The sequence below is a fragment of the Mus musculus genome, chromosome 4 (genome assembly GCF_000001635.26).
Source record: "Mus musculus strain C57BL/6J chromosome 4, GRCm38.p6 C57BL/6J".
In the NCBI taxonomy this organism is placed as follows: Eukaryota; Metazoa; Chordata; class Mammalia; order Rodentia; family Muridae; genus Mus; species Mus musculus.
In genome coordinates, this window is record NC_000070.6 from 126,819,817 (window position 1) to 126,839,388 (window position 19,572).

A 19,572-nucleotide genomic window follows, 5' to 3' on the forward strand; every position below is an offset into this window, starting at 1 on the left:
GTGTACCTGGTTGAGTTCAGCATTCTTTTTTTTTCGTTTGTTTGTTTTCGAAACAGGGTTTCTCTGTGTAGCCCTGCCTGTCCTGGAACTCACTCTGTAGACCAGGCTGCCTCGAACTCAGAAATCTGCCTGCCTCTGCCTCCTGAGTGCTGGGATTAAAGGCTTGCGTCACCACTGCCCGGCAGAATTCAGCATTCTTCCTGTGGGAGTCTGATACTAAACAGTGCATTTGTGCAGGGCGTCCTTTCCCTTCTGTACTTCTGCTCTTGAGATGGCATTTCCCTATCAACTCATTCCAATTTCTTTTTTCAATTGAAAAGATTTTTCATGCAGTTCCTCTTCCAGTTCCTCTACCCACCCAATTTTATGTTCTTGTTTTCCCTCTCTCTCTTTCAAAAGCAAAAGCAGACAAAAAACAAACAAACCCAACCCCAAACAAGGAACAACAAAAAGTCTCACAGAAACAAAAATGAAATAAACAGGCAAAACAAATAAGCAAAAAAAAAAAAAAAATTGCCCAAAACAAAGCAAAATGAAACAAAAAAGCCCATAAAAATACCACTGAGTTTGTTTTGTGATTGCCAAACTCTTCCTGGGCCTGGGACTCCCCTTAGTGTGATATACCCAGGGAGACTCCATTGGTGAAAATGGATTTTTCTCTTTGCCAAGTTGGTTTGTTGATTAGGGAAGAGACCCCGTGTCCTCTCACCTCTCTCAGTGCTGGGACCCATTTGGCTTGAACCTGTGCAGCTCTCAAACATAGTGCCACCGTGTCTGTGAGCGTGGGTGTGCATCGGTCCTATTGTAGCTGTAGAGAGCTATGCTTCTCTCATGAACTTCAGCGCCCTTATGTTTGTACATAAATGTTTAGGATTGAAATAGCCTCTCAGGGGACTTTTCCTTTAGTGAGTATGTAGCATCCTTCCCTATCTCTTCTGCTTTGGATCTTTAGTTCTGTGTGTGTGTGTGTGTGTGTGTGTGTGTGTGTGTGTGTGTGTGTTCTATCCTTTTACCCTGCCATGATAACAATCCTTGATATTGAGATATGTTTCTTGTATGCAGCAGAAAGATGGATCCTGTTTTCAGTTCTATCCTGTTAGTCTATGTCTTTATTATTGGGGAATCAAGACCATTAGGAGCTCTCAGTGAACAGTGTTTATTGATGCTTGCTATTTTGTAGTTATAGTTCCCCCCCACCATGATTTCATTTACTGTTCTGTGAATTTTTATTCCTTGTGTCTTTTTGGGTGTGGTTAACCTCTGCAGACTGAAGTTTTTCTTATAATGCCCTTGTAGAACTGGATTGGTAGATAGAAATTGCTTCTTTGGGTTTATTGTGGATTTTTTTTTCCTCGTTGATTGTGATCAGTGGTTTTGTTGGCATCTGTGGTCTCTCAGCGTTAGTAGAACATCTGGCAGGGACATTTTGGCTTCCAGAGTCTCCATTGAGAAGTCAGGTATTATTCTGATGGGCCAAAGTTTATACAGGACTTGGTCTTTTTTCTGTGTATATTTTAATTTTCTTTCTTTGTTTGTGCATTTAGTGTTTTCATTATTATGCGTTGTAGGGAATGTCTTTTCTGATCAGTCCACTAGTGTTTATATGCTTCTTGTACCTTGATATGTTCCAGAAATTTTCTATGATTTTTGTTAAAATATTTTCTGTGCAGTTGACCTGGGTTTCTTCTCCTTCCTCTATATCTGTCATTCATAGATTTGATCTTTTCATCGTGTCCCAGATTTTCTGGATGTTTTATACCTGGGCTGGCTTTTTTTTTTTTTAAAGATTTACTCATTTATTTTATGTATGAGCACACTGTAGCTGTCTTCAGACACACCAGAAGAGAGCATCATTGGATCCCATTACAAATGGTTGTGAGCCACCATGTGGTTCCTGGGAATTGAACTCAGGACCTCTGGAAGAGTAGTTAGTGCTCTTAACCACTGAGCCATCTCTCCAACCCTAGATTTAATTTTTTAAAAAATGAGCTATCCACCTCTCCTGCCTTGTCATTTGTTTGTTTGGTTGGTTGGTTGTTTGGTTCTTGTTGTTGTTGTTGAAAGAAGATTTCTCTGTGTACCTTGATTATCCTGAAACTCACTCTGTAGACTAGGTTAGCATTAAACGCCTAGAGACCCACCTGGTTCTGCCTCCTCCATGCTGGGATTAAAGGAAGGCATGGAGGAATGAAAAGCTCAACCCACTGTCTCTTTGCTTGAGTGTTTAGTTCAAGGTGAATGAGTTCAGTCTCTTCTGAAGATGGAGGTGGGGAAAGCATTCCCTTAAGTAGCGCTTGCTCCCTCCTCTGCTCTGCTGTGGAAGTCAGGCCCTGCTTTGCAGGATTTTCCCCTAACTTGTATTTGTGCACATATTTCTGAGTTATTGTCATGTTGCAGATCAGAATTCCAAAACACATGTTTCTTTCAAATCCATGAACAGGTTCTTTAGTTCTCTGAAGTAGCTAGCTGGTTATACTTTAAAAGTTGGGGCCACTGAGGCAGAACCCTGTTCTTCATATTTTTCTTCATCCTCTTCTTCCCTGTGGTGGCACACTAAGGTCTCTGTAAGGTTGGAAGGTCTGGTTTCCAACCCCCTGCCTAGATTGACAGTCAACATTCTGTCTATCCACCTGTCCCATATGCATGCCCCCCCACCCAGGGGTGGACTTATGCCTATGATGCATCCGTCGTTCCTTGAGGGTCTCTGAGTAGGGATAGCATCCCTTTTTGAAGTCTGTTTTTAGCTTTTGATATATAAAATGATCAGTTCCCAAACCATTGTGAATGTGTTTGCTGTGTGGAGATTTTCTTTTTAAATTACAGTTTGAAGAATTATCTCTTAGCGTGAGTCCTGGCTATTGCTTCTCTGCCTTCATCCTTGACTTCTGTGCGTGCATATTTGAGACTAGCTAGGAATAACAACAGGCCAGAACCATGCTAGGTTTGTGAGGAAGGATTGTAAAACACAGGTCACCTCTGGGGTTATGGAGGGTTGGCTTCGGGCGCCCGCCGAGGTCACTACTGGAGTTCAGTAAGTGAAAGTGTGGCTGAGCTCTGCTAAGCATTGTGACTTGTTTTCCCTCCTGAGTGAGAACTCCCTTCTACCGCATCCCACCTTTTCCCTGCTAGAATGCAGTCTCCAGTTTCAGTCCCTCTACTGGGGGATTCCACATGGATACCAGGATCCTCCTCGTGCTATGCAGTGATAGTCTGAGCTGCAAATGAGAGCCATTTAATGCTTCATTTGAACTTAATTAATTTCAGTGGGGCCTGTTTTAAATGGGCCATGCCCTTCCATCTTCTGCAGCGTGTTATTTAGCTCAGCAGGAATGAAGTAGCTCTTTTAACTCACAGGGTGTGATGACCTCAGCTGGGCCAGCATTGTTAGCACTCGGTAAAAAGCTATTTTTGAACCATGTTATTTAGAAGTCATTGCTGTTCTTTGTTGCAAAAGAAGTTTTGTGAGAAAATGACCTTTGTTCCCAATGAGTTCATCTGTAGTGCTTGATAGGGTAGGTATTTTCAGTGAGAGACACACCATGAACAACCTGTTTTTTTTTTTTTTTTTTTTTTTTTTTGAAGATGGCCCAGGGGTGGGTATGGGGCAGAAAGAGCACTGTCAAGAAACCCTGGCAGAGTCAACAGCAGAACCCTCTCAGGAAAAGGGTTTGGCTTCCCTCCAGGCTTTGGGGTAGGATCTTAAAACTAAGGCTTTGTCAGGGTTTAAAGGAGGTTTGTTATTGGCAGGCTGTGGGAGCGATTTGTTATTGGCAGCCTTTTGTGTGTAGGTGCGTGTTTGCATGGTTTTTCTCACTGCCCTTCTATAGGAGAAACCTACACCTACGACTGGCAGCTGATCACTCATCCTACAGACTACAGTGGAGAGGTGGAGAGGAAACATTCCCAGAGCCTCCAACTGTCCAAGGTGAATCTGTCTTCTATCACTTGTGGGACCAGGGGAGAGGAGGTGGTTTTTCTGAAACAGAGAATACCGAGTTTCCTGTTCACACTGAAGTTGGGAACAGTCTTTCAGTTGTGAAGCCTTCAGAAAGTCACCATGGCGGACAGCCAGTGTTTGTTTAGCATATAATTCTCAAATTTTCATTGCTGGTGAGAAGACTGTACCAGTATGGTAGTGATGGCTGAAAATATACACTCAACAGCTCTGTGAGGTGGCACACGCACTTCAGAGTTCCAGAGATGATCGAGGTTATTTGTGGCCACATGACTTTATCTGCTGGTGTAGTCCCTTGGGAATTCAGGGGAATTCATAGTAGTTATGAGCAATAAGTGTCGGTGTCCTTTGGCCCAGCACTTCCTGCATCCAGTGGTAGGTCATTGCTTGATGTAGCAGCCAGTCAGGATTACCCATGAATTATCATAGTCTCTCGGGAACCCCCTGCCTCTGCCTCTGGAGGGTTGGGACTAAAGATGTCTGCCACCATATCTGGCCAGTCATAATCTTAATAGTGAAGAACTGCGGGGCTGTGGGTGTAAGGGAGAGGGGGAAAAGACAGAGCCCACGTCTGGCCAGAGTTCCTGTGCTCTGGGCAGGCAGACGCCGGAGGATTGCTGGATGCTTTCCATGCAGCCCCGGGTGGGTATCTGGCTGTGTGAAGCCACTGACCCCACATGGCAGGGGGTGGACAAGGGGCAGCCCCTGGTACCAGGTTCTCAGTCTCTGGCATCCCATGCTGGATACAGCAGAGGATATAGGAAGAGGGCAGAGGGAGAGAGGTTCTCACGCAGGCGAGAGTCCTTAGTCCAGGCCTTGATGAACAGAGACAGTCTATGGTTTTAGAGCTTTATTGTAGAAAGGCAGAGGGAAAGAGAAAAGGTAGAGAGAGAGAGAGAGAGAGAGAGAGAGAGAGAGAGAGAGAGAGACCGGCCATGGCCAAGAGGAGAGAAGGGGGAAAAGGAGAGAGAGAGAGAAGAAAGGCTAGAGAGTAAGAAAGCTTAAAGAGAGAGGTAAAAGCTTAGAGAGTAAGAGGGAGAGAGTGAGGTGGGGCCAAGTAACCCCTCTTATAGTGGGCTTGTTATCTTGCTGTTGCTAGGTAACTGGGAGGATTCTAGCCTGAAGGTCAGAAGCTTGGGACTTTGTGTACTGACTGCTAGCCATGAACCTCTCTTTTGGGGGCTGTGGGGGTGGTAACTTTGACAGGATTCAGGGGTCCAGGAGACATGAGGGAACGCCTTCTGTCTCATGTAGGTGAAAATTATCGCCACTGGGTCCTACCGGGGTTCACAACCTCAACTCAACTGGAGACCAGCCTGTCTGTGCATAGCCCATTGCCCCACAAAGAACAGTAGAGTTTAGGTGACCCAAGAAGTGGTTAATTACAGCAGAGGGTTCATGGTCAGTGATGGGGCACCTGAAGGCCTGTGGTTACCCTGTGTCTCTTAGAGGTAACTTATTTGAGTCATGACAGAAGCCTACTTCCTGGGTAAAGGGTAGAAGGAAAATACTCTAGAAAAAGAAGCAGTGGGCCAGAACTCTCCGAGGCAGAACCTGCGGAAGAATACACGGTCCAGCATGTAAAGAGAGAGGTGTAAGCCAGCAGCAGAGAAGCAGACCCTGGTGGCAGAGCTTTGAATCTCTTCATTAGTTTTTATATTGTGTTTATGGCTGTCAGGTACAGCAGTAAGTAATGACCTGCTGGTCATCTCATTGGCTTTATCACTGAGTCTTCCTGTAGAGCAGAGAACCTGTGAGAAACATGTTCAGATTTTCATTTAAGAAATATGGCCTTCCACAGATTGACTCAAAGTGGGAAAAAGAGTGTGGAATCTATTGGCAAATTTAGGTAGGAAATGATACTATCCTGAATAAAAACTCTGAAATAAAAAAATTAAAATAAGACAATCTATTCTATTCAGACCATGTGGCAGTCATGTTACTAATTGCTTTTCTTTTTATTGTCATAAAATCTCAAGATAATAGGTATTAATTTCGGTTTTACAAATAAAAAGTAGGGGCTGGAGACATGGCTCAGTGGTTAAGAGCACTGACTGCTCTTCCAGAAGTCTTGAGTTCAATTCCCAGCAAACACATGGTGGCTCACAACCATCTGTACTGGGATCTGATGCCCTCTTCTGGTGTGTCTGAAGACAGTTACAGTGTACTCATATAAATAAAATAAATCTTAAAAAGAAATTTAAAATATTTAAAAAGGAAATGGCTTGGCCAGAGTTCACAAAGCCATAAAGTGGTCGATGGTATGTATCTAGAACCTTCTGCCTCTGAGGCCATGCTTTATTTCATAGCCACTGTGATGAACAAATGGAGAACCAGGTCACTGCAGTGTGGATGAGGGCAAGTGGATGGCCCTGAGATGCTGGGTGGGAATGCTGGGGGAAAGTCTAGGGTAATTACAGCTCTTAAAACTAGACTTCTGGGCCTGCTGAGATGGCTCAGTGGTTGAGAGCACTGACTGCTCTTCCAAAGGTCCTGAGTTCAGAGCCACATGGTGGCTCACAACCATCTGTGGTGGGATCTGATGCCTTCTTCTGGTGTGTCTGAGGACAGCTACAGTGTACTTACATATAACAATAAATAAATCTTTAGGAAAAAAGTAGCCTTCTGGAGTGGATGAAATGAGAAGCAAGGGGAGGAGGCATGTGTGAAGGGGGTTTACAGGGGATCCATTCACTTGGAGTGGTGCTCCGAGGTACATGTGAGGTACAGATGGTAGACTTGATCCATCAGCACCCAGAGGAAAGGACCAGAGACCAGGAGATAACTCTGGTTCAAAAGATAAATTCCTGTATCTGCCTAAAGCTGAAGCTGTCGTCCAGCTGAGGTCTGCCAGGGAGAGCATGTGAATCAGGTTGGGACTGGGGCAATGCTGTGTTTCAAAGCCAGGAAGGCAGAGGACATGGAAGGAGCACAACAGAGCAGGGAGCCTGGGACAGAGTGGGGAGCCTGGGACAGAGTGGGGGAGCCTGGAACAGAGCAGGGAGCCTGGGACAGAGTGGGGGAGCCTGAGACAGAGCAGGGGAGCCTGGGACAGAGCAGGGAGCCTGGGACAGAGGGGGGGGGGAGCCTGGGACAGAGCTGGGAGCCTGGGACAGAGCAGGGGAGCCTGGGACAGAGCTGGGAGCCTGGGACAGAGCTGGGAGCCTGGGACAGAGTGGGGGAGCCTGAGACAGAGCAGGGGAGCCTGGGACAGAGCAGGGAGCCTGGGACAGAGCTGGGAGCCTGGGACAGAGCAGGGGAGCCTGGGACAGAGCAGGGAGCCTGGGACAATGCGGGGGAGCCTGGGACAGAGGGGGGGGGGGAGCCTGGGACAGAGCAGGGAGCCTGGGACAGAGCGGGGAAGCCTGGGACAGAGCGGGGGGAGCCTGGGACAGAGCGGGGGAGCCTGGGACAGAGCAGGGGAGCCTGGGACAGAGCAGGGAGCCTGGGACAGAAGCATTTAGAACAGAGATGGGCTGATTAGTATTCATCCAAAAAAGATGAAAAAAAGAAAATCTTTATTTTCTCTCACGATGTTCATTTTAATCATAACAGGAAAAACTTGGAAATGAACCAAGTATCTAACAATGCAGAATGAGTGTGAATTATGATACATATATTCATGTACTGTTCTATAGTCATTAAAATGAATGAATGTTAAAGAGATTATATTATATCATAACCAGGAACATTACTTATGCTAAGTGAAGGGAATAAAGAACAATAAAAAGTGTGATACCTTAACTTCTTAGCTAGACCCAAGACCAGTGAAGTTTGGCCGGGACAGTGACAGGTACATGCCTGGCTCTGAGGAAGTGAGCTGAAGCCAGGGGTGGTGGTACAGGCCTTTAATCCCATCACTTAGAAGGCAGAGATAAAGGTATCTCTGTGTGTTTGAGGCCAGCCTGGGCTACATAGCGAGTTTTCAAACAGCCAGGGCTACATAGAAAAACTCTGTCTCAAAAAGACAAACCAAACCAACTAACCAAACAACAACAACAACGAGAAGAAGAGTGAAAGAAGAAAAGAAATGATCTGGATGAAACTAATTTTTGTTTGTGACCAAGGGTTAGAGGAGACAACACTAAACACTGGCTTGTTGGCATGGTGAGACTGTGTGCCGTTACCGTGCTCCCTCTCTGTGCTGTTTCTACAGTTAGCAGAAACTGGAAGGGATTTTAAGAACTATCTAGTTGTTTGTTTGTTTGTTTGTTTGTTTGATTGATTGGTTTTGGGGTTTTTTGTTGTTGTTGTTGGTTTTTAGAGAGAGTTTCTTTGTGTGGCTCTGGCTGTCCTGGGACTAACTCTATAGACCAGGCTATCCTTGAACTGAGAGATCTGTCTGCCTCTGCCTCCTGAGTGCTAGGATTAAAGGTGTGCACCAACTCCCGTGGCCTATTTGTTTTTGTTTTCTTTTTAAAGTTATTTTTCCATATATGGGTGATTTGCCTGTGTGTGTATGTATGTATGTATGTATGTATGTATGTATGTATGTATATCACTTGCATGCCTGGTACTGAAGGAGGCCAGAAGAGGTTGTCAGATCCCCTGGAACTAGAGTTAACAGATAGTTACGAGCTGCCATGTGGGTGCTGGGAACTGAACTCAGGTCCTCTAGCAGAGCAGTCAGTGCTTTTAACTTCTTAGCCATCTCTCCAGCACGCCCCCTCCCATTTATTGTTTCTATTTTTAATGAGATGTTTTTCTTTGAAGACATGATTTTTAAATTTGATAACTATGAAGTGGAATGGTTGGATCTTTAGTGGTTCCTCTGAGAAGAAAATGGGAGTATAGGGAAATTGAAACCCTTCTGGTCTAGATGCAACCAGTAATAAGAATCACATAAAAGAGCCGTGTTTCTCATTAATTTAAGCCATCTTTAATCCTTTCACTACTGTACTTGTTTCCACTTTGAAAACTGGATAAGGAAAGAATGCAGGGTTCAGCAGGGAAGGCTCGGGTCCTCTGCTGTCCAAGCACAGCTCTGGCCCCTTGCCATTATCTAAAGAAGGTTGTCTTCTCTTGTCAGCTGACTCCAGGCCTGTACGAATTCAAGGTGACTGTGGATGGCCAGAATGCCCATGGGGAAGGCTACGTGAATGTGACAGTGAAACCAGGTAACTCCCACGGCTCCTTCTGCAGGACTCCTGACACAGAGCTCTGACCGCAGGCTTTTAGATTCTTATGCTTTGGGGGTGGGGGTGGGGGGTGTTGTATTCTATTTACTGGGCAATTCCTAGTCCAGCATAGCAATTGTAGCAAAGTGTACCGTGTTGGGCCCAGGAACAGTAGTCACTGGTCTGTACCCTAAGGCCAGAGCAATGACCTGTCTACCAGAAACTCCAAGTGGGCAGGACTGGGAGATGATGTTGTAATTAAGAAACCTACAGAAACTGGAAACTCTGGAGAGTCACACAGGAGTGCTGGCTAAGTGACTTCCAGAAGTCAGAGTTCCTTATTTCAATATGTCCAGTTCTCTCCCACGCTGGAAAGGCAATCCTGAATCAATACTATGGTTCTTTTAAAACCAGCCTTTTGGTAGCGCACAGGACAACAGAAAAGCACTGGACTTGGCGCTTGGACAGACATTTCAAATTTAAAAAAAATTTTTTTTTTGAGACAGGGTTTTTCTGTATAGCCCTGGCTATCCTGGAACTCACTTTGTAGACCAGGCTGGCCTCGAACTCAGAAATCCACCTGCCTCTGCCTCCCAAGTGCTGGGATTAAAGGCGTGTGCCACCACGCCCGGCCTGGACAGACATTTCAAAGAAGCTGGAGATGAGTGCCTGTCCTGTCACTGATTGGTGTCACCGTCTTCTCATGTTGGCACTACAGATTTTTATTCCTTGAGCTTCACCAGACATTGAATGTGTGAGCTGCAGACTAGGCCTGGCGCTCAGTGGAGAGGTGCTGATAGCACGGGCGAGGCCTGTGCCACGCTCAGCGTGGCAGGCAGGAGGAACATAAAGTGTATGCGTGTACTTAGAGGCTCAGCATGGAGACCATCTGGTTGAGTATCTTTGCATCTTTCGGTCCCTCAGGTGGACTAGAGGGTGTGTGGTACTCACACGGTCACCTTGGACAGTTGAGAGGTCACTGCATCTCTAGCGGGCTTGTGCGAAGGACACTTTGCTTGCTAAAGTTTTAGTGCACATTTCCTGTCCACCTCTAGATGAGCTAACCCAAAAGTAGTGGTTGGTACCCACAGAACTTTGCATAGGCTTTGTGCACGTGAGCATGGAACATGCACAGGGCCATGGAGTGATTCGCTTACTTTAGTCCAGCCTGCAGGAAGTTGTGAGCTGAAGGTCAGTCCAGACTACACAGCTAGCAGGCTCCGTGCGAGCATGGCCTTGGGAACAGTCAGGTTTGGAGCAGGCCTGACCAGGTGTCACATTACCAGGGCAGCCTGGCCTCCAGAGCAAGTTCTGGGACAGCCAGGGCTACACAGAGAAACCCTATGTGAAACTACTAATTTGTAATCAACACAGATATAGCCTACCCCTCCTACAATTTTAAATTTTCTCTCCCAATTTTTTTTGGGTCATTTTCTTGAAGAGCCCCGTAAGAACCGGCCTCCCGTTGCTGTGGTGTCACCTCAGTTCCAGGAGATCTCGCTGCCAACCACTTCTACCATCATTGATGGCAGCCGTGAGTACCTAAGTGCTGTGGAGTTGGTCTCTGCCAGCTCCGGGTCAGCGGCATCCATGATCTACTTTGATCAGTGTTTCTAACTGTGTTATGCGAAGGTCAGCATGCAGAGCAAATGATTAGACATGTCCCAGTCAGGCCACAGTTAAAGTCTTGTTTGAAGTAATGTTTCTACTCCGAGAAAACAGGATTGGGCGTACATTTAGAATTACTTTTTTTTTTTTTTTTTTTTTTTTTTTTAGAATTACTTTAGTTGAAAGTGGCTGGTTTTCATATTTGCTTGGATGTTTCCTTTCTTGGCTGTAGAAATCAAATTCTTGGCTACATCCTAGGAGTGTTCAAAGACATCACTGCCCAAGGGCTGTTGTCAGCCTCTTGAAGAGGCTCAGTGTGTACCCTGCCTGGGACTATATTCTTTTGTTTTTGTTCTAATGATTGAAGATTTATTTTCATTATTTTAACTTTGTATTGTGTGTGTGTATGTGCGTGCGCGCATGCACATGTAAGAGTGCAGGGGCTCAAGGACCCAGAGCCATTCCATTCCCTAGATCGAGCCAGAGTTACACATGGTTATGAGTGGCTAGACATGGCTTCTGGACACTGAACAACATGTGCTCTGGAGCCATCGTTTCTCCAGCTTCTTCCCTTTATTAATTGTGACCGTGGACTGAGGTTTCTGGAGCTGTGAGTGTGGCTCAGTGGTGCATTGTTTGGCTAGCACACACAAGGTCTGGCTTAGTCCCCTGCACTGGGAAACATAATAAGAAATAGCCCTAACCCAAAGTGCTCAGGTAGGCTCAGTCCTGCCCTCTGACTGCATTGGAGGTCAGAGGGTGACTTGTGGTTAGTTCTTGCCTACCCCATGGGGTCTGGGGATTGACTCAGGTGGTCAGATTTGTGGCAAGTCTGCTGAGTCATCCCTGATGGCCTGAACCCTTTTGTCAACCAGTATGCTAGGTTAAAAAGTAGTATCTCAAATGTTATTTTAATTTGCATTTCTTTTTAAGTGAGGTTTCAGTATGTTTTAAAAGTATTTCTTAAGCCGGGCGTGGTGGCGCACGCCTTTAATCCCAGCACTCGGGAGGCAGAGGCAGGTGGATCTCTGAGTTCGAGGCCAGCCTGGTCTACAAAGTGAGTTCCAGGACAGCCAGGGCTATATGGAGAAACCCTGTCTCGAAAAACCAAAAAAAATTAAAAAAAAAAATAAATAAATAAATAAATAAAAATAAAAAAAAATAAAAGTATTTCTTTTTTGGGGGGGGGTTTTGAGACAGGGTTTCTCTGTAGAGCCCTGGCTGTCCTGGAACTCACTTTGTAGACCAGGCTGGCCTCGAACTCAGAAATCTGCCTGCCTCTGCCTCTGCCTCCTGAGTGCTGGGATTAAAGGCGTGAACTACCATGCCCGGCTAAAGTATTTCTTTTTTATACACTATCATTTAAACTTGAGATTTCCTAAGTTAGAGTCCTTAGTACTTGATATAGGAACATTCATAAGAGGCCACCTGACCCAGTATTCCTGGAGAAAAACTGCTTTGGAGAGAGAGTCTGACTTTATGTTTCTCTAGCTTGAGCTCTCTGACTGGGAGGTTAGTTGGTTTGTGTGTTTAGGGTAAGTGCTGAGGCCCGGCAGGCATTCTGTGTTATAACCAATCTTCTTTGTGGTCCAGAGAGCACGGATGACGATAAAATTGTCCAGTACCACTGGGAAGAGCTTAAGGGGCCCCTGAGAGAAGAGAAGATCTCTGAAGACACAGCCATACTAAAACTTAGTAAGCTCGTCCCGGGGAACTACACCTTCAGGTAAAGTAGGCCTCGGCCTCGAGGCGCCCTATAGGAGTGACTGAAAGCAGCGGTTTGCACTGCGGTTGGTGGAGAATTCAGTGCTGTGTGAGTGGTCACACTAGGGATGCTTCTTAGGACATCGTCTCTGCAGAACCTCTGCGTTCTCCTTCGAAAAGCCACGTCTGGAGGACCCAAACACCTCCCAGGGTTCTGAGCTGGGGAAGGGCCCTTCTTCTCTCGACACCGCCACCGACATCCACAAGTGTTCTTTCCCCAGGGAAATGCTTTCCCCGAGTAAGATGCCTGCAGCTTTCTTTTCTTTTCTTTTTTGGTTTTTCGAGACAGGTTTTCTCTGTGTAGTCCTGACTATACTGGAACTCACTCTTTAGACCAGGCTGGCCTTGAACTTAAAGATCTGCCTGCCTCTGCCTCTCGAGTGCTGCGATTAAAGGTGTGCGCCACCACACCTGGTGGGATTTATGTTTTGTTAGCAGTCTGAAGGCGATTTGTGGAATCTTTCTTTATTGGAACTTTTTGAAAGATTTGATTCAAAGAAAATCCTTTCAAGAATTAGCATTGACATTTAGAATGTGTGTTATGAATGAGGCTTTAGGGGCTGGAGAGATGGCTCAGTGGTTAAGAACACTGACTGCTCTTCCGAACGTCCTGAGTTCAAATCCCAGCAACCAGATGGTGGCTCACAACCATCTGTAATGGGATCTGATGCCCTCTTCTGGGGTGTCTGAAGACAGCTACAGTGTACTTACATATAATAACTAAATTTTTTAAAAGAGAATGAGGCTTTAGGCTTACTCTAGGGCATTCCCTATATTTGCATATTTATGCTGCGGTATACTTGCAATGAGTATCATGCTCCTTATGCAGATGATAGGGTTAGAGAAAGTCGTTTGTATTTAGTAACCTCTGAGTCACACAGTAGAGGTCAAAAGATTTCTAATCCTCCAGTCATGGATCGTCCCACTTCACCCCGGGACACACACACGCGCACGCACACACACACACACACACACACACACTTATATACACGTACTCACATGCACTTACACACATACACTCACACACACACACATACACACACACAGAGACATGAGTTCCACAGTGGCAGATGCTGCTGAGACACTGAATATACAGGAAGGTGAGACATGCCCTCCTCTGGAGAGATTACAGAGTGCCTCATGGAAACTGAGGTCTATAAAGTAGACGGCACTCCAACAGATTAAGAAGGGCATTCAAAGAATAGTATTTACTATTTGAAGATTGTGTGTGTGTGTGTGAGAGAGAGACACACACACACACACACATACACGGTGCCTGTCCTCCATGGGTTACTGAGTTCTAGATGCTGTTGGTCACACGGAGTTGACATCATAGCACAGCCCTTCCGTACGTGTGCCCTTCCTTGGTGGCATTCTCACTGGCTCTTAAAGTACAAGAGGGGGCAGTGGTCTACAGTGCAGCCTGGGGCCCTCTCATTGGCTTGAATGGGAATTTTGAGTGATGTCTACCTTAAGTTTCTTAGAACTTTCCCTCTTAACATAGAATTTACCCTGGGCTAAGTTGATACTTTTTAAAAATAACGACAAAATTGGACATAGTGGCACAGACCTGTAACCACAGCACTTGGGAGACTGAAGCAGGGACCTCATACTGAGCTAAATAGCAAGTCCAGCTCAAAACAAAACAAAACAAAACCCCAATACCAAACCAACCAAACAAAGCCAAAGGTGACAGGAATGACCACTATTTTTGGAACATGTACTGTGTGCAAAGTGTTTTTCTGATTTCTTATCTCATTTAATCCTTTAAACAGGAATTCTAGTTATTCTCATTTTACAGATTTGGTAATTTTGGCAGAAGGTTAAGTAGCTTGCCCAAGGTCACACAGTGGTCTGCCTTCAGAGTCTGAGCTCTTCACCACGTGGTAACCTACGATGTGGGATAGATGGGGGTAGGAAGTGACGCTTTTTTAAATCTATGATATGATGAGATTGGGCTTTTGATTCTGTTTGATCTTCTCACTCTTGCTTTTGCGCGGCATTAGTTTGCCCTAGCCCTGCAGCCAGGTGCTGTTCTCTAAGGTCTCTGAGGGCCCCCCAAGGACCATCCCAGAATAGTCAGAAACAACAGCAATGGCCCATGTGACTGTAGTGCGTCAACAGTCACAGACCTGTGAGAAGTCAGGGCCTGGGGGAAGAGGCTGAGTCCCATGATCCTTTTGTCCAATACTTGAGCCTGTTTAAGAGTCCAAGCATCTATGCCTTCTTATAAAGGCTACAATACCCAGAATGCCCTACAGACCACAGGTAAGACTGGAAGGAAGCTCCACAGGTGTCTGGCTATGTCTGAGGCTGCTGGTGAGATTTAAACAAACTGCATGTCTTTTCAAAGCTTTTCTGTCAGCAAAATGGAAGGATCCCAACTTCCCTGCTCCCTTATGCTCACATTCTGAGGTGGTGTGAGAAGCTTTAGGCTGTTCAGCCGGAAGGCATCGTCTAGGTGGAAGTCTGCTCTTATAAACCCGGCTTCTCCCTGCACATACTGTGGGCATGCTGCGTAGGAGCATTCCTTGCCACCTCAAGCTCCCACCTTTCTGGAACGCGTCTTCGTGGTCTGTCCCAGAGCTCTGTGCCCAGCGTGTCCACGCCCATTTTTGTGCTTCAGCATGGCTGAAACAGAACAAGGGTGGAGAGCCTGCTGCAGGCAGCGTGGTGTGCTGTCTGTGAGCTCTGTAGGAATGGAGGCCAGGGATTATTCCTCCCTAAGAATGGGCTTCTGAGCAGGCTAAGGTGTTTGCCTGTAATCCTGGCACTCCGGAGACAGAAACAGAGGCAGACAGATCTCTGTGAGTTCGAGGCCAGCCAGGGTTTCTGGGCTTTGGTATCCATGATATACTCTGCAATGTTTGAACATGCCTCAGCAAGTGGATAGACACAGGCAGCAGCACAAACTGCTGCTAGCATATAGGACCTGGGTTACAAATCCTGAAGCCACTGCTGTCAAGCTGTGATCTCTTCCTGTGGGTGTGGAGAACACGAAGGTTAGACTTTCCAGAGCCTTTGTGGTCGTTCAGTTAGATAGAAAGCATCTGGGACTTCGCCTGGTTCACAGGAAAGCCTCAGTCACCTTCAGCGCTAACATTAATGTGCTTCTGCAGCAGGATGGGTAGGAGGGAAACTCCTGCCGCCTTGGGGTTGCTCGGTCCTGATGTTCAGTCCTCCTCCCTACTAACTCTTCTCTCCCAACAGCTTAACTGTTGTCGACTCTGACGGGGCTACCAACTCCACCACTGCAAGCCTGACTGTGAACAAAGCTGTGGACTACCCTCCCGTGGCCAATGCAGGCCCCAACCAAGTGATCACCCTGCCTCAGAACTCCATCACCCTCTTTGGAAACCAGAGCACGGATGACCACGGCATCACCAGCTATGAGTGGTCGCTCAGCCCGAGCAGCAAAGGGAAGGTGGTGGAGATGCAGGTAGGAGGGCGCACCATACCTCCTCTCTCAGGGGACAGGGAGGCTCTGATTCCATCAACTGCTCAGGCTTTCTCTGCCCCATTTTATTCTCAAAGTCAGGCTTGTGCATTTAGATTTTTAAAATCCCCAAACAAATTCAGAAATTTGCTGGTTAGTGAAAGTTTTAGACCTCTGATTATCAGATTACCTGAAACTTTTAGTATTAGGAGGCTAGGTAAGAAATTTGTCTCTTATGGGTGACCCAACCCAGAGAGTCACACCACACAGATGCCACCAGCGTGCAAACCTCCCTAAGCTCACTGGTAGATCATCTAGCTACAAGATGCCCTCCCCAGAAGTCTGTGAAATAGACAGGGCACTTAAACAAGTAGAGTAACCTGGGCGGCTATGGCGAGTAGGGACCTGTTGCTTCCTGGGTCCTGCTGCTATCACACAGAGAGATGGTCTTAGTGTTAGTTGACAGTCTTGCTAAGAGCAGACAGAAATGAGATTTTGGGGTGGAATTTCCCACCATTCAGCACGACAGGCCAAGCAAAATGCCTTCAAGCAGAACTCAGCCCTAGGCCACCAGGTTTTGCTGTTAGAAAGCTCCTGTGTTGCAGGCTTTCCTCCAGTTATTTATAATGTTCCTTCTGACAGGCCGGAAGGGCTCTGTACCTTCAGGTGTCTAGAGGCATGACACAAAGCATGTTTTACCTGGCTTTAGTTCATGTGTTTTGATAGGTTTCTCTGCTGCCACAGAATCTATAGAAATTCTTAATAGTACAATGTCTCACGCTGTTCTGTTAATGGTCATTCGTTGTGCTGACCAGGGACACACCCCCAGTACCAAGTTAGTTTTAAAGACCTGGCTGAAGTATTTCTTCCCGAGTGAGTACTGTGTGCATTGCTGTGATCCTGGGAGTCGTTTCCCATGCCTGAATTTCTGCATGTAGGGAGTTAGAACGCCAGCCCTGCAGCTGTCCGCAATGCAAGAAGGAGACTATACCTACCAGCTCACAGTGACTGACACCGCAGGACAACAGGCCACCGCCCAAGTGACTGTGATTGTGCAGCCTGGTAAGCTCCTCCCCAGGATCCTGCCAGCCCTGGGGCCACAGGCTGGAGTTCTGGGCTGCAGGCCAGAGAAGTGGAAGGCAGGCAGTCGCCCCTCAGAGCCTGAGAGTCACCCCACCCGGCTCTCACCCTTTGCCTTACAAGACTTCTGAGCTTTAGTGTGTGTCCTTGCCTTGCAAGTTACTGTGTGATGGTGAGGGCCTGGGAGATGGCGTCACCATCATACCAAATGCTACTTGGTTTTAAAGGGTTGTTGCAAAGCCCTCAATGCCTAGAAAACTGTGTCTACCTCTTCTTAGCCCACTGCATTAGATTTCAGAGGTAGTGAGCTGTAAAAACTTCAAAATTGTTTGACATGATTCAGTTTCATTTTTTACTGTGAGTCCCCTGATGGCATCCATCTCTCCCACATATCTTGTAATGCTCTGGGCTAAGAGGCAGAGTTCCCATGGCTACCAGAGCAGATGCCCCAATGGATCCTCTCCTCTGCCACCTGGAGTGCTGCTTTTGATGGCTGCATCTTTGTCCTAGAGAACAACAAGCCTCCTCAGGCAGATGCAGGCCCAGACAAAGAGCTGACCCTGCCCGTGGACAGCACAACCCTGGACGGCAGCAAGAGCACAGATGACCAGAGAGTCGTCTCTTACCTTTGGGAGCAGAGTCGGTGAGTGTCGATGCCATCTGGGCAGAGTTTCCAGCCATGGAGCAGCAGGGTTTATTTGCTTTTGAGAGTTGACTCATTCTTACTAGTCTCTCCCGGAGAGTGAGAAAGAAAGGTTTACAATCCCAAGGTTCTACTCTTTTTTTTTTTTTTTTTTTTTCGAGACAGGGTTTCTCTGTGTAGCTGTAGCTGTCCTGGAACTCACTCTGTAGACCAGACTGGCCTCAAACTCAGAAATCCGCCTGCCTCTGCCTCCCAAGTGCTGGGATTAAAGGCGTGCGCCACCACGCCCAGCTGACTCTTTTTTTTAAAGATTTATTTATCTTATGTATGTGAGTGCACTGTAACTGTCTTCAGACCAACCAAAAGAGTTCATCAGATCCCATTACAGATGCGGTTGCTGGGAACTGAACTCAGGACCTCTGGAAGAGGGCTCAATGCTCTTAACCGCTGAGCCATTTCTCTAGCCCCTAAGGTTCAACTCTTAAGAAAGATTTTCTGATTTTTTTTAAAAGAGAGAATGTATATCATCAGTTAGCCCCACTGTGTGAGCTTGGGCTTTTGCAGGCACCACCCATCTGCTAAATGCATAGTTTCGTTACACTTGAGAGGCAGGTTGGAAGGTAATGGAGCAGAAAGATACCATTGTTCAAAATTGACTAGTAAGGCTAACTGAGGAGTGGGCAGGCAGCTCCTGAGAGGAACTGAACCTTCATCAGCAAAGCAAAGCAAAGCAGAGCAGAGCAGAGCAGAGCAGAGCAGAGCAGAGCAAAGCAAAGCAAAGCAAAGCAAAGCAAAGCAAAGCAAAGCAAAGCAAAAAGCAAAGCATGCCTGTGTTACTGCTCTTCAGAGACTTTGGTTTTCAGTTAAGTTAGCCAAAGATCAAAGACTGCAGCCAAAAATTACTCTTTTTAAGTTGTAATTACCTATTTGAGCTATTCCTGATTGTACAATTTCTTTCAGCTTTTATGAACCATAGAAAATGGAATTTAACTTGTATCCAGAGTTCTGCATGAACTGAAGGGATTCTAGGGAAGCTGAAAACATTCTCCAGTTCCAAAACAGCAGCCACAAAGACAGGCTGGGTTTACCCCTAACACATATGTGTACACACACACGCACACACGCACACGCACACACACACACACACACACACAAACACACACACACACAGAGAGAGAGAGAGAGAGAGAGTGAGATCTTATTACAGCATTGGAGGTGGGTGGGGAAGGGTTTTAATATCTACTTAGGAAGTCCGTGTTAGGCAGTAGACATCCTTTTCCTCAGCTGCCCTGGAGAGCTGGGTCTCCCTTAGCTGATGTGTTTTTCTTGTAGCTGTTTATTGTAAGCAGACCTGATGAGCCCCCAAGCAGAGGCTCAGCAGTGGCTGCAGTGTAAATAGTGCTTAGTGGAGCTTCCTAGATGAGACTGATTCAGGAGAAGCCGCTGGGGTCAGAGGTAATAAGTTTCAAAAGCAGAGCTAGGAGCTGGAAGCTTTCTCTGGGTGTCCTTAGTTGGAAGGATGCGTGGGTGTGCAGGGCTCTGGATGTGTGCAGCCCTTGCCTGTGTGCTGGCCAGAAGCCTGCTGCAGGCCGCTGTGCTGAGACTCAGTGCGAAGGAGGCAGGATGTAGTTAGTGTCCTGGTGTTTTGTGGCGCTGTCCAAGGGCTAGAGGAGTCTGCGATATGGAGAGAAGATGGCTTCATCCTGAGAGGTCCTTGGCCCCCTTGGCCTGCATCCTTCCCTGACTTCTCTCCAGGGTGGGCTGAAGGGCGGCTCAGGGCTGTGGATAAGAAGTGCAGTGTGCTGCTTTGCTAGCACACTAGCTACGGGGCCAGAAACGCTTTTCAGAAGCCTCATCCTAGAGCCCCCTATTGATCCCAGAGCTGCTCAGAGGACTTACTGCTTATATAAGCCAGAATAATAAGGGTGGAATGCTCTAGAAGCTCATATAAAAGACAAGCCGAGATGTG

At 46.6% G+C, this 19,572-nt stretch overlaps 1 protein-coding gene across 9 annotated transcripts in view; it reads left to right on the top strand.

Annotated features, from left to right (window-relative positions):
• The window catches only part of AU040320 (expressed sequence AU040320), a 116,148-nt gene that overhangs the window by 66,270 nt on the left and 30,306 nt on the right, over positions 1–19,572 (top strand). For all 9 annotated transcript variants that reach the window (XM_017319895.2, NM_001035525.1, XM_017319894.2 and 6 more), the window contains 7 exons: positions 3,828–3,925; positions 8,985–9,072; positions 10,514–10,606; positions 12,274–12,406; positions 15,655–15,883; positions 16,819–16,942; positions 17,471–17,603. In XM_017319895.2, coding sequence (XP_017175384.1) covers positions 3,828–3,925; positions 8,985–9,072; positions 10,514–10,606; positions 12,274–12,406; positions 15,655–15,883; positions 16,819–16,942; positions 17,471–17,603 — 898 coding nt within the window. The remainder of the gene's footprint in view (positions 1–3,827; positions 3,926–8,984; positions 9,073–10,513; positions 10,607–12,273; positions 12,407–15,654; positions 15,884–16,818; positions 16,943–17,470; positions 17,604–19,572) is intronic.